Here is a 13151-nt window from a genome sequence, read left to right as displayed (position 1 = left end):
GGGAGGCTGGTACCAAAGATGTGTTGGGGAGTTTTGGCTACCTACTGTATAGCCTTCCTGTCTGCCATAGTGCAGTTTTCCGACCAAGCAGTGATGCAGTTTGTTAGGATGCTCTCGACTGCACATTTGTTGGACGATGTGAATGTGGATGTGCAAAGTCCAGCTCTCTTCAGAGAGTAGAGGCATTGATGAGTTTTTTTGAGCATTCTTCCTTGAAGCTTCTTGTTGCTTCATCAAGTTTTCCAAAGTCTTTTGTGAAAAAAATAATTTTAATGCAGTCATTGTTTTATAGACTGCCAATCAGAGTATAAGGTATGCAAACAGCCATGTTTGCAATAGTTAAATTGCTTTAGCACCTTTGATGGAAGAATAATTGTATGCAGTTCAACAGGAGAACTCTTAAGTTCACAAGATGTTTAATGACTGGCCAGAGAATCTCACTAGGATTTGTTTAAAAACCAAAGGTACCCAACACACACACACTTGACACCTAACCTCCAATATAATCCTTCTTCAGTATTATAACAATCCGAATTATGTGCTGGTGTATTTGAGTTAAGTTTGAGCCATGCTATTCAAGAGATCATGATGCATAATGGCAATGTAGTTTCCAGCTGGATGAATTGTAGCTTTTTTGTGAATATACATCAGGATCAGGAGCCAAGATATTTCCACCAATTAACCAGATGCGTGCACAATAGAACATTGAACAGTACTGCACAGGAACACGCCCTTCGGCCCACGATGTTGTTTCGAACCATGCTAAATAGTAAATGAAAAATCCTCCAAAAACTAATCCCTCCTCTGTACATAATGCCTATATCCCTCTATCTTCTTCATATTCATGTGCGTATCTAAATGTCTCTTAAAAGCCTCTAATGTATTTGCCTCTACCACCATACCAGGCAGCCACATTCCACGCATCTACCACTCTTGAGTAAAATAAAATTTGCCCCCCATATCCCCTTTGAACCTACCCCTTTTCACTTTCAATGCATGCCCTCTGGTATCAGACACTTTTGCCCTGGGGAAAAAAGATACTCCCTGTCTACTCTTATCTATGCCTTTCATAATCTTGTAAATCTGGATCAGATCAACCCTGAGCTTCTATCGTGTGTTGCTTGGATTTCTAGCATCTGCAGATTTTTTGTTGTTTTCAAGTTTGCCCAGCGTCTCATAATGGCACATGCCCTCTAAACCAGGCAGCATTTTAGTAAACCTCTTTTGCACCCTCTCTAAAGCCTTAAGATCCTTCCTATAGTAGAATGACCAGAATGGTATGCAATACTCCAGATGTGGCCTAATCAGAGTTCTATGAAGTTGCAACGTAACCCCTTGACTTTTGAACACAATGCCTCTACTAATAAAAGCAAGCATTCCATAACCACCTTATCGACCTGTGTAGGAGCTATAAACTTGGACCCCAGGATCTCTCTCCTTGGACTGTCTGCATTTTCCCTACCAAGATGCAACCCCTCACTTTTATCTGGGTTAAACTCCATCTGCCATTTCTCTGCCCATATCTGCAATTGATCTGTATTGCATTGTATTCTTTGCCAGTCTTCTACACTATTCACAACCGCACCAATCTTGGTATCATGTGCAATCTTTCTAATCCACCCATCTCTATCTGCATCCAGGTCATTTATATACATCACAAACAGCAATCAGTTGTTCTAAATTTTAGTGTAATTTAATTTCTTTTGGAGATGTACCATATTAGGAAATCTCCATTGGCCATAACAGGATATGTGCCAAGCTCAGTGATGTTGCAACTCGTTAGGAAGCACTGCAGTGGAATATGAGAATATGCCCTTACATATAGATAATATTTCCTGTTAATAGGACAAATATCTACGGGTAATCTGGTAACATTGTCCTCTGCTTCCTCAAAACAGGACTGGTGTTGGAAACTTGATAGCTGACATTTTTGGTGAATCGGATGATGAAGGGGAAGAGTTTACAGTACGTATGGAGTTGGTTTGTAAGCACTGTGGTTCAACAGATTTATTACTGTTTTAAAGACAAAAAAACCCTGCTTATTGTTGTAGACTAAAACTCTGTCAAAGAATGTTTGAAAATCATAATGTTAACTTAAATAGTAAATGTTTGTAACCTTTCCAAGGAAAGGTATTTGGAGGGCAACATACAAAATACTCGTATCTATTTAAATAACTCTTAAATAGCATTTTCAATCTGACACTTAGCCTGTTCTGAAAACCAGGTAATCTCAAGTTATTGTAAGTTTATAAAAGAAGCTACTTCAGCCTACCTTGTAAACAATAAAAAAGATTCTTTAGACAAAATTTCCAAACTCGTATGTTATAGCAAATAAAATGCTGTTCCAGGTCCTATTTAAAATTCAGTGAGGGTTTCTGCCTGTATACTTGTATAAGAATCAAACTCCCATAATTCTGGAGATGGGATAAAATCTTATTCTTCATAATCCTACATAATAACTCAAAGGTACTCATCTGTTGTTAATGATATATTCAAGTGAAAAAGTACTTCCTGTTCAATGATGCCAGACATTTTGTAATTTTATATACTTTTATAAACCTTCCTATTGTTTATCAACCTGAACCTCCTATCAAAGAATTAGTTTTGGATCCAAGCTATTGCATTGCTTGAGATTCCACGGGCTTTTAATTCTTGATTATTCTGTCATATAGGCTATATCATCAGGCCTCCTTAACATCAGTTTGACTGTGCCTTAACAAAACTATATTGACTGTTCTTGATCAATCTGTACCTTTCTGAGTGCATTCCTCAGAGGTTTACTAATAATTTGCTTCTTGTGTGTTTGTCGAGTGATGCTCAGTCTATTATTTTTCTCCTTTTTTGAACAAAAGTGCCATATTAAGTACTTTTCCAATCCTCCTGCACTTGTTCACCCTCCATGTAATTAAACACAATTAATGCCAACACTGTTTCTTCCCTTTCTTTTTCAATGGCCTGAGACACACATTTTCTAGACTTAGTGGTTTATTTACATACAAAGATTCTGAGCCCTTGAATATTTAATGTTTTAGTTCTAATAATTGGGTAGAGGTTTGCTTTTCAAAGTGCCTATAGTCTAGCACTAGTACAACTGAGAGCTGATGATCAAGAATTTCAGAGTGCTTAGCCGGTAAAGATACATGGGCTATGAATTGCACAGTAATTAGTCATTACATCTACTTGGGAGAGAAGGCTGTGTTGGCATTCAGCAAGTGTTCAGTTCACGCTGCACTGTATATCAGATTGCTTCTTAGTTCCAGCCACTGCAATATTGCTGGATACATTGGTTATGACCAAAGAGAAAAATGGCTGGAGACGCTTAGCCCTTTAGTGCAAGGGTGTGTCAAAAATTAGAGAAAATAGTGAAAAGTAACCTGTCAATACCTACAAAAGTAGATCTACCAGAAAATGCAATAATAGTTCTACTATTTATGTCCAGTGTGAATTTCCCTCCCCCCAATACATGTACAAACAACATTACTAAAGAAATGGAATATTCCACCATGTACGGCGTGAAAGGCACCATAAAGTCAGCCCGAGTGCATCAGCCCAGCTTGCAACCTATTGTGAGAATATACTGGGGAAGACAGTGAAGTGCACACCCTTACTGCAATGACAGCAGAGTGACAAGTGTGTGTGTGTGGAGTACATCTACCGAGTGTTCTCCGTCACACGTATCTTTGTAACTGAAACTTCACTTTGGGCTACTTAGTCTCATGAATGTCTACAATGCACCATTTGGCCCATCATATCTTAACTAGAGAGATCTAAAATTAACTCTGTCCTGTATGTTTCAGATATTATGATCAAGTGAGTTGTATGTTCTCAGTCCCTCTGGATTTATGTTCGACACTTGTGGATGAATTCTCAGAATCTGTTTTCTTATTGTGGCTTTCCCATTAAACCAAATCAAGTGTTTTACTGCCCTTCCAGCATCACTCACCTCATTGAGATATCTTGTAGTTCTTCACAATCATATATTAAGTTTGCCTGCTCCTTTGTGAACATGTTGAGTACAAACCATTTGACACAATTAAACAAGTGTTCTGGTCTTCCTGGTTGAAGAAAACTGGATGTCTAAGATAATGAGAGAATCTCCCAGCTGAAAGAGCATGTAGCACCATATCAGTACGAGGACTTACCCTATGGAGTCGAGATCACTCTAGTGGGTCCAGTTCTCATTCCTTATAAACTGGAAAGTGACCTAAAGCACATAATACAAGCCACTGGAACTATCACACTTCAGGATTCTTTAGTGTTCCACAGAGGGCATTTGGAAATGCATTTTGTGTAAGTGGTATGTTTTTAAGCTATGGCAAATTCAAGTACCTTTAAAATTCTCTTTACAGCCACATGGCAGAAATTTTTTCAAAGCCTGGCATTGGAGTTGTGTTCCACAATGGCTGCGGACAATGGCTAATAATGTTTTCAAAATTTCTACAATCATCTACATCTATTATTGCGATGATCCTATACACTTAAGCTCGGCATGAGGTAACTGCCAAGATTCCACTCTTGGGAGTTGGGGGTTTGTTAAAAGTGTAGTGTATTTTGTTGCACAGAGGAGCAATTAAGGAAGTTGCTTGTTGCCGCACCCTCCTCCACTGCAAATTTGGCAAATTCTCATTTGGAAAATAATTAAAAGAATGAGAGGAATGTGCATTTTTGTGGTAATGGAGATGTGGAATGGATAGATTTTAGGAAGATTATTGGTCAGTTTAATTGACAGAATGATAACAAAGCAGGTCATTTATAAGGGAACTATGTACCTTTTATGTACTTGTGATTTTAAAAAAAAAATTGGCAGGTTAGATGAAAGTGAGTTAAATTTAATTTCTTAAATGTTGTCTGTTTTGGTGCTACACTCCTTTCATAAAATGTCAATTGGCAGATTGGACATACACATGAAACACACTTTAGCCTGTTCATTTTGCAAGGGAGTAGCACTCTTACTTAAAGGCATGGTTTATGATTTTGCTTGACTGGAAATTGGTAACACTGATGTATGGTAAAGAAATGCACAGGGGATATGTGAACCATGATATGAGATTTACTAGTACTTCCAAACCAAAGAAAATAGATGAGGTGATCCTGGAGTTGTAGCAGTGGCATTACTCAGTAATCAAACTCACTTCTAACCAAGTTATTATAATTTTGTTCACATACTGTGAAGTTTTCTGCTGGCCAAACCATACTGAGAAAATTGTCAAATCACTATTCAATCTTTACTAGTATAGTAAGCATCAGCTTATTGGACCAAAGAAAGACGTGTGGTATGAACTTTATGGCAGGTATGCTTAATGAAACTATCTAAAGGCATCTGTTTGTATGCCATACCCTCTCTGACTTGGAATTGATTTGTTGGTGGTATAGAGGAAACGATACTGGTAACAAAAGTTTGATCCAGGAGTTTGATGCTGGTAATGCTCTATTTAAAATGAATTAGATTCACGGTAAGTATGTCATTTATTGTCTAACCTATCTGATTTGTAGTGGCTCTGAGAAAATAAGGTATTGACTGTACTGACATTCAACGTTGCAAGACACTTCAAACTGAGTTTCCAAGTACTGTAGATTTTCAAGATCGAGCTTATGAGTTTGTTTTCTGTAGGGTAAGTTTTCAGCTTGTTGCTGTAAGATCATTTCAACTGTATTCATAATATAGTTGCACGCTATAACACACTTGTAACCAACAAGCTTTTAGTATTGAGTAGGGTTTACGGGAAAGAGCTTATAAAGCTTGATTGAAGTATGCTCCTCCTATCCTTTGTTTCATTTCTGGCTATGTTCTGGAGAAATTATCCATAACTCTAAAATTTATTCTTCTGCTCAGGGTTTTAACCAGGAAGATCTAGATGGTGAAAAAGCTGCACAGGAGGCAGAGAGAAAGAAAATAGTTGCTGAAGAGTCAGACTCGGACAATGAAGTTAGAGGAAAAGGGTTAGAGTAAGTACAAGTGTCTTAAAATTCAGATTGTACAGCATCATCTTATGCTGGAATGTGATTTTGTTGAAGTTTTTACAAAGCACTGTTATTGTTGTAGTGACATAGATTTTTACAATAAGTTCTAAAATCACCTTGGTTGGCAGAAAATGCTGAACAGAATCCTACCACCCCAGAACAGAAATTTTTTGCTTCAAAAGTTCCAGGGGTGAATTGAGATTAAGCAATAAAATAGTAAGTTAATGACCCAATGTGGGCACGTGGCCAAGTGGTTAAGGTATTGGACTAGCTACCTGAAGGTCGTGAGTTCGAGCCCCAGCAGAGGGAGCGTGTTGTGTCCTTGAGCAAGGCACTTAATCACACATTGCTCTGCGACGACACTGGTGCCAACCTGTATGGGTCCTAATGCCCTTCCCTTGGACAACATTGGTCTCGTGGAGAGGGGAGACTTGCAGCATGGGCAACTGCTGGTCTTCAATACAACCTTGCCCAGGCCTGTGCCATGGAGAGTGAAGACTTTCTAGGCGCAGATCCATGGTCTTGCAAGACTTTATTTATTTAATGACCCAATCAGATTTTAAAGAACCCCACTCTGAAAATGCACTACTGTGCATTTGGGATTTATTTATTGAGATACAGTGCGGAATGGGCCCTACCGGCCCTTTGAGCTGCAACCCCAACAATTGTCCGATTTAATCCTAGCCTAGTCACAGGACAATTTACAATGACCAATTAACCTACCAACTTTGGACTGTGGAAGGAAACCAGAGCACCCAGTGAAGACTTGTGCAGTCATGGGGACAACATGCAAACTCCTTACAGGCAGTGCTGGGATGATCATGCTCTTTTGCCAGAGAGTTATGGTTCAGATGGCCTGATCCAATGACTTAAAGCTTGAAATAACGGAAGTGTGAAATTACACACTCCACTATTGGAAAATTCCACGTGCCAAGGGATGTACAGACCCATCCATGTGTTACTGGAATTTTTAGTAGAATTGGGCTTGGTTGCTGAAACTGTGCTCTATCTAGTGTATACCGTATAAGGTAATCGTTTATGCATTGATGGGTTTATTCCTGTTGCAGTTCAGACTTTGTTTCTGATTTTGAGATGATGCTACAGAAGAAGAAAGATCAGAACCGGAGGCGGCGGCGAAATCGTGATGGTGGTACTTTCATCAGTGATGCGGATGATGTGGTTAGCGCTATGATCACCAAGATGAATGAAGCAGCAGAAGTGAGTCAACTGCTCATAAGGCAAGATGGGGATTGGGGAATGGCCCAATGACCACAATAAACTGGGAGCAGGAGTAGGCTGCCTGCCCTGCCAGTCAATAAAATAACCACCAATTACCCAAGACCTTAACTCCTCCTCTATGTCACATCCCCATAGCTCTCAATCCCGTGGTCTTTTATCTCCCTTCATGTTAAATACTGCTAGCAAACTAGCCTCCACACTCCCAAGGTATAGGGAATTTGAAAGATTCACTACCCTCTACGGGAAGAAACTTCCACGTAATTCTTTTCATTGTGACCATCCCTTTATCTTGAAACTACTTGTGTCCCCTCGTTTGAAGCTCTTCTACTAGTGAAAACTTTTCGACATTTAATCTGTAAAGCCCCTAAGTATGTTTCAACCAGATCATCCCTCATCCTTGTGAACAAATAATTTATCTTATTTAGCCTTTCCTGATAGGGCAATCCTGTCATCCCAGGAATTAGCCTGGAGAATGTCTTTTGGACTGCCTCCAATGCTACTATATCCTTCCTGATGAGAGGAACCAAAAATATGCGCAGAACTCCATGTGGCCTTGCTAACAACCTAACAAATTTCCCTATAACTAAATTGTTGCCATTTGGCAATAAATATGCCACTTGCCCTTTAAAGTAAAACACGTTCAATTAGAAAGCTTGATGATATGTTTGCAGTACAGTAGTTGGAAATGAAGTGCATTGTGACTAAATCCAATTTGAGGCCCTGCGTTGGTTGGCGTTGACTGTGGATAGCATGTCCTAGCCTTCTATGCAAGCCAGGGCAGTAGGATGTAGAGAGCAAGCTATTGCCCATGCAGCAGGCTGTTTCTCTCCATGCAGCTGCTGAATCCAAAGGAATGGGGGAGACCGATACAGTCTGGCACCAGCGGCATCGCAGGACATGTCACTCAGCATTGAACTAACCTTCGGGACTCCAGCTCCGAATTTTTCCTTGGGGTTTACTCATGGAACCTCCTTCGTCACTGGGTATAGCCACAAGGCATTGAGGTTTGAGATCAGAGTTTTCCTTCTCCTGCATGAACTGCCAACCACAGCTGACGAACCTCATCTGCCTGAAGCGACTGGTTTTACGGTGCCAGTAACCCACCTTTGCCCCTGCTCCTGTTAGAAGAGATGGTTCTGCTGGGCCCAGAAGAAGCCACACATGGCCAGCAGCTGCACTTGGTTGTCAGAGGCTATTTAAGTCGTACGAAATAGGGAACATTTAATAGGTAGTGGGAGCTTATTCCCACTACCTACCCCAACTATGACAACCTCCAGTCCAATACAAACGTATATTTTGAAAATATTAGTTTGAGGAGTGTAATGCAATTGGTTTAAAACTATTAAACAAAAAGTTAATAAAGTAGGAGTACCCAGCTGGGAACATTAAAATGTGAAGTCTTAGTTGTAAGATGAATCTATTCAGCTGATTGTATTGTCCAGCCAGAACAGTCCAATTTATTCCCTTTCTAAATTTCCTGTGGAATTTGCTTTTATCACTCTTTTGGATTTTGAAGAATAGGCAATGCTCTCTAGGGACAAAAAATATATAACTCGTAATGTCACATTGTTTGGGAGTAAGGATATTAGTATCTTCCTGTTCTTTCAGAGGTTTTGCTTTTTAGATTTTGTTATATATTCCACTTGTCAGCCAAGTAGCTGTTTGGTATGCATATTTTGGAGCAGACCATTCACTTGTAGATAACTAGGTCAAATGGGAGCAATCACCCAAAAAGCAAAGAAGAGTGAGTGGAATATATTGCAAAATCTAATGCTCAAACATTCTATATCTCTGGCAGAAGATTAGGGAACACAATGATGCTAAATGAAAAGTAAAATTGATTGGAAATGCTGGAATTTTTTTATAAAATACAGAAAATATTGGAAGCATTCAATAGGTCTAGCTGCATCTGTTGAAAGGGATGAACTTCCAGGACTTTTTGTTAGTGTTTCTGGATTTGCAGTTTACATTAAAAGATCATTTGACAGTAGCAATTCAGTGGCGGTGAAGTGTGTGATGTGGTGACAGAATTACTAGGTTATTGGTTTGAGATTCTTTTCATCATTTAAAGGAAGAGGAAAGGAGCCTAGAGGAGAGGATGAAGCGGGTTGTAAAAAATGAAAATCATAGGGGAATAGTAGATGTATTACTTCAGCAATTTCAGTCCAGATATTGCTTTGCTTGGAATTGCGTAATTCTTAACATATAAACATGGTTGAAAGAAGTGTATGACTGGCAGTTGAATACCTCAGGGTATAGAAATTTCAGGTGTACAATAAAAACCAGAGTGAAAGAAGCTGAGGAGTACAGTACTGTGTAAAAGCTTGTGGCACCCTAGCTTTTTTATATAAATTTAGTTTTAGATGTTTAGTTTTTGCTTTCTGCAATAGTGTGTCAGAAGAAAAAAGTAAATTTTAAATTTCCAAACATTCATTTTTCAAAAAGTGAAGTGTTACAGAGAACCTTTTGTATTTCATTAAAAAAGTAACATGTTAAATAAGAGACCACTTTTCAAATAAAAGCTTATTACTTTGAGGGCATTTTGCCCAGTGCATGATTAAAGAAAGATAACTAATGATAATGATATAATGAGTTGAATGAACTAAACTGATTAACTGAAACAGAAGTGGGTAGAAGGAATCAAACTGGGCAAAGGACAACCAAACTAAAAGGTGAGGTTGTGGTAAATGTGACAGTTTTGAATTGAATTGACTTTATTACTTCCTTCACATACATGAGTAAAAATCTTTATGTTACATCTGTCTAAATATGCAATGTGCAATTTATAATCATTTGTAGTGAATATTATGTACAACAGTCAATATAACAGAAATGCAATTATATCAGCATGAATTAATCAGTCTGATGGCCTGGTGGAAGAAGCTGTCCTGGAGCCTGTTGGTCCTGGCTTTTATGCTGTGCTACCAGTTCCTGAGTGGTAGCAGCTGGACCAGTTTGTGGTTGGGGTGACTTGGGTCCCCCATGATCCTTTGGACCCTTTTTACACACCTGTCTTTGTAAATGTCCTGAATAGTGAGAAGTTCACATTTACAGATTCACTGGGCTGTCCGCACCACTCTCTACAGAGTCCTGTGATTGAGGGAAGTACAATTCCCATGCCAGGCAGTGATGCAGCCAGTCAGGATGCTCTCAATTTTGCCCATTTAGAAAGTTCTTAGGATTTAGGGGCCCATGCCAAACTCTTCAACTGTCTGAGGTGAAAGAGGTGTTGTTACGTTCTTTTTCACCACATGGCCAGTATGTACAGACCATGTGAAATCCTCGGCGATGTGTATGCCGAAGAGTTTAAAGCTATTCACCCTCTCAACCCCAGATCCATTGATGTCAGTAGAGGTTAGCCTGTCTCCATTCCTCCTGTAGTCCACAACCAGCTCCTTGGTTCTTGCGATATTGAGGGAGAGGTTGTTTTTTTGACAGGACTGTGTCAGGGTGATGACTTCTTCTCTGTAGGCTGCCTCATTATTATTTTAGATTAGGCCAATCAATATATTATCAGCAAATTTAATTAGCAGATTGGAGCTGCAGGTGGCGACACAGTCAAGGATATACAGAGAGTAAGGGTGGGGGCTTGGGACACAGCGCTGGGGGGGCACCTGTGTTGAGGGGCAGAGGGCAGAGGTGAGGGAGCCCACTTTTACCACCTGCTGGTGATCTGATAGTAAGTCCAGGATCCAGCTGCACAAGGCAGGGTGAAGGCTGAGGTCTCTGAGCTTCTTGTCAAGCCTGGAGGGAATTATGATGTTGAATGCTGAACTGTAGTCCCAAGTTTATCATCAACTTTTACACCATGGCAAGGGTGAGAATAGCATCAAGACACAAATTTCCCTGCATCAGCAGGGTCTCTCCCAGGAAGAAATTTTGCAGCAGACAGGAGTTTCAATTTGTGCTGTCTTCTGAAGCAGCAGAAAGAAATAGGGAAGGTGGAAGACTAGAAACACAGAGGTTGACCACAGACGCTGTGTGCAACAGATGAGAGGTGTATCAAAATGATGTCCCTTCTAAATCAGGGACCCAGCATTACTTGCAAGTCTGAACTCGTAGAAACCACTGGAATCCAAGTACATCCCTCTACAGTCTGGAGAAGCTGTCAAAAGTGGTCTTCATGGGAGAGTTGCTGCCAAAAAGCCATTCCTCCAAACTGGAAACAAATCCAGAGATTCAGCTACGTTCAAAAACTCAAGGACTGGGATGTTGATGAATGGCAGCAAGTGCTCTGGACTGATGAGTCAAAATTTGACATTTTTGTCTCAAACACAAGGCAGTTTGTCCGTAGAAGAGCTGGAGAGTGCTACATGGATGAGTGTCTGCAACCAACAGTGAAGCACTGCAGAAGCTCCCTGCAGGTTTGGGGCTGCATTTCTGCTCATGGAGTTGGTGATCTGGTCAGAATTAATGGAATCCTTGTTGGTGACAATATACAAGCACGTTCTTATTCATTGAGCTGTGCTGATCAGTCCCAAATTCATTCTGCAGCAGGGCAATGACCTCAAAAACGCAGTCAAGGTCATAAAGAATTACTTTCTGCAAAGTGAGCAAGGTGTTGTCCAACAGTTGGTATAGCCTCCACAAAGCCCTGATCTCAACATCATTGAGGCTATCTAGGGCTGTCAGGAGAGACAGAAGCAAGCGAGACAGCCAAAGTCTGCAGAAGAACTGTAGCAAGCTGTCCAAGATGCTTGGAACAACTTTATCAGCCAATTTTCTTATACTGTACAACAGTGTACCAAAGACAATTGATGCAGTTTTAAAGACAAAGGGCGGTCACACCAAATTGTGATTTAGGTTTAACTGTTTACTGCTCTTTATAGTAATTACTTGGTTATTTACAAACTTTTCATTTCACTATTTTTGGAATTGTCTGCTTTACAGAATTTTTTTTACATGCGCCTAAGACTTTTTTTTCGGTTCTGTATATAAAATTATGAAAGGGTTAGATGGAGCAGATAATTTTCCTTATCAAATCATTTTTTCCCAGGGTTAGTGCCTAATACAAGAGGACAAGGGTTTATAGGAAGAGGAAGGAGATAGAGAGGGGCTGTGGGAGAACTTTATAACCCAGAGTGGGCTTTGATTCTGGATTGTATTTCCATGTGATGGAGGCCAGCACTCAAGACAAGTACTGAAATCTCCAAGGCATGCATGTAAGCAGAATTAATATCGCTAGGTGTAATGGGCTTCATTGCCATGATAGGCCAAAGGACATGTTTCAGTACTGTAAAACCCAATGACGTGCTTGCTGTTACACTCGTCCAATCACTGATATCTTTCCAAACCCAGCTATGTTCCCTTTTATTTTTGGCAGGAAGATAGACAACTCAATGGCCAAAAGAAGCCAGCTTTGAAGAAACTGACCCTTCTCCCCACAGTCGTAATGCATTTGAAAAAGTAAGTAGTGATTCACCCCTGTTCCTCTTTGTAATTCCGGTGCTGAGTTTCTTGTGTTAGTTCCCATTACTGGTGCGTCCACTGGTATGTGTTCCAAACTGTACAGATAGTATGAATGCAATCTGATATCTTGCATGTATGCATAATCTACAGATGCTCAATGATCTTGTTGTCGCGAGAACAAAGTCACTAGAGAGACGATGTTGGTAGATATGAAAACTAGTCTTTTTTATTTGATATACACACACTCACAAATAAGCTGACAGCCTTTTGGAGTCATGAGAGAAAGAGACCCTTTTGGAGCAGCAGGTCTGCTTCATCCAACACTACAGTTCATTTTATATGCTAAAGGTCAAAGAACAATTCCACATTTACAATGCTTCCTTTGAACACCGCCACCCTCACACCTCCCTCTTCACACCCACACTGAAGGCATCCAAACACATGCAACCTTTGCACCTCCCTCTTCATATCCACACTATAGACATCCAAATAATGAATTTAAATCAGCATTGTCTAGTCTTCCAATTAACTGTGGTTCACAG

At 40.0% G+C, this 13151-nt stretch overlaps 1 protein-coding gene across 2 annotated transcripts in view; it reads left to right on the top strand.

Moving 5' to 3' along the window:
• The window catches only part of LOC134345424 (protein IWS1 homolog), a 63318-nt gene that overhangs the window by 35299 nt on the left and 14868 nt on the right, over window positions 1–13151 (top strand). For both annotated transcript variants that reach the window (XM_063046059.1, XM_063046060.1), the window contains 4 exons: window positions 1899–1965; window positions 5834–5946; window positions 7029–7179; window positions 12524–12606. In XM_063046059.1, the coding sequence (XP_062902129.1) occupies window positions 1899–1965; window positions 5834–5946; window positions 7029–7179; window positions 12524–12606 (414 nt within the window). The remainder of the gene's footprint in view (window positions 1–1898; window positions 1966–5833; window positions 5947–7028; window positions 7180–12523; window positions 12607–13151) is intronic.

The sequence above is a fragment of the Mobula hypostoma genome, chromosome 4 (assembly GCF_963921235.1).
Source record: "Mobula hypostoma chromosome 4, sMobHyp1.1, whole genome shotgun sequence".
Classification (NCBI taxonomy): Eukaryota; Metazoa; Chordata; class Chondrichthyes; order Myliobatiformes; family Myliobatidae; genus Mobula; species Mobula hypostoma.
This window is presented reverse-complemented; position numbering and strand designations above follow the sequence as displayed.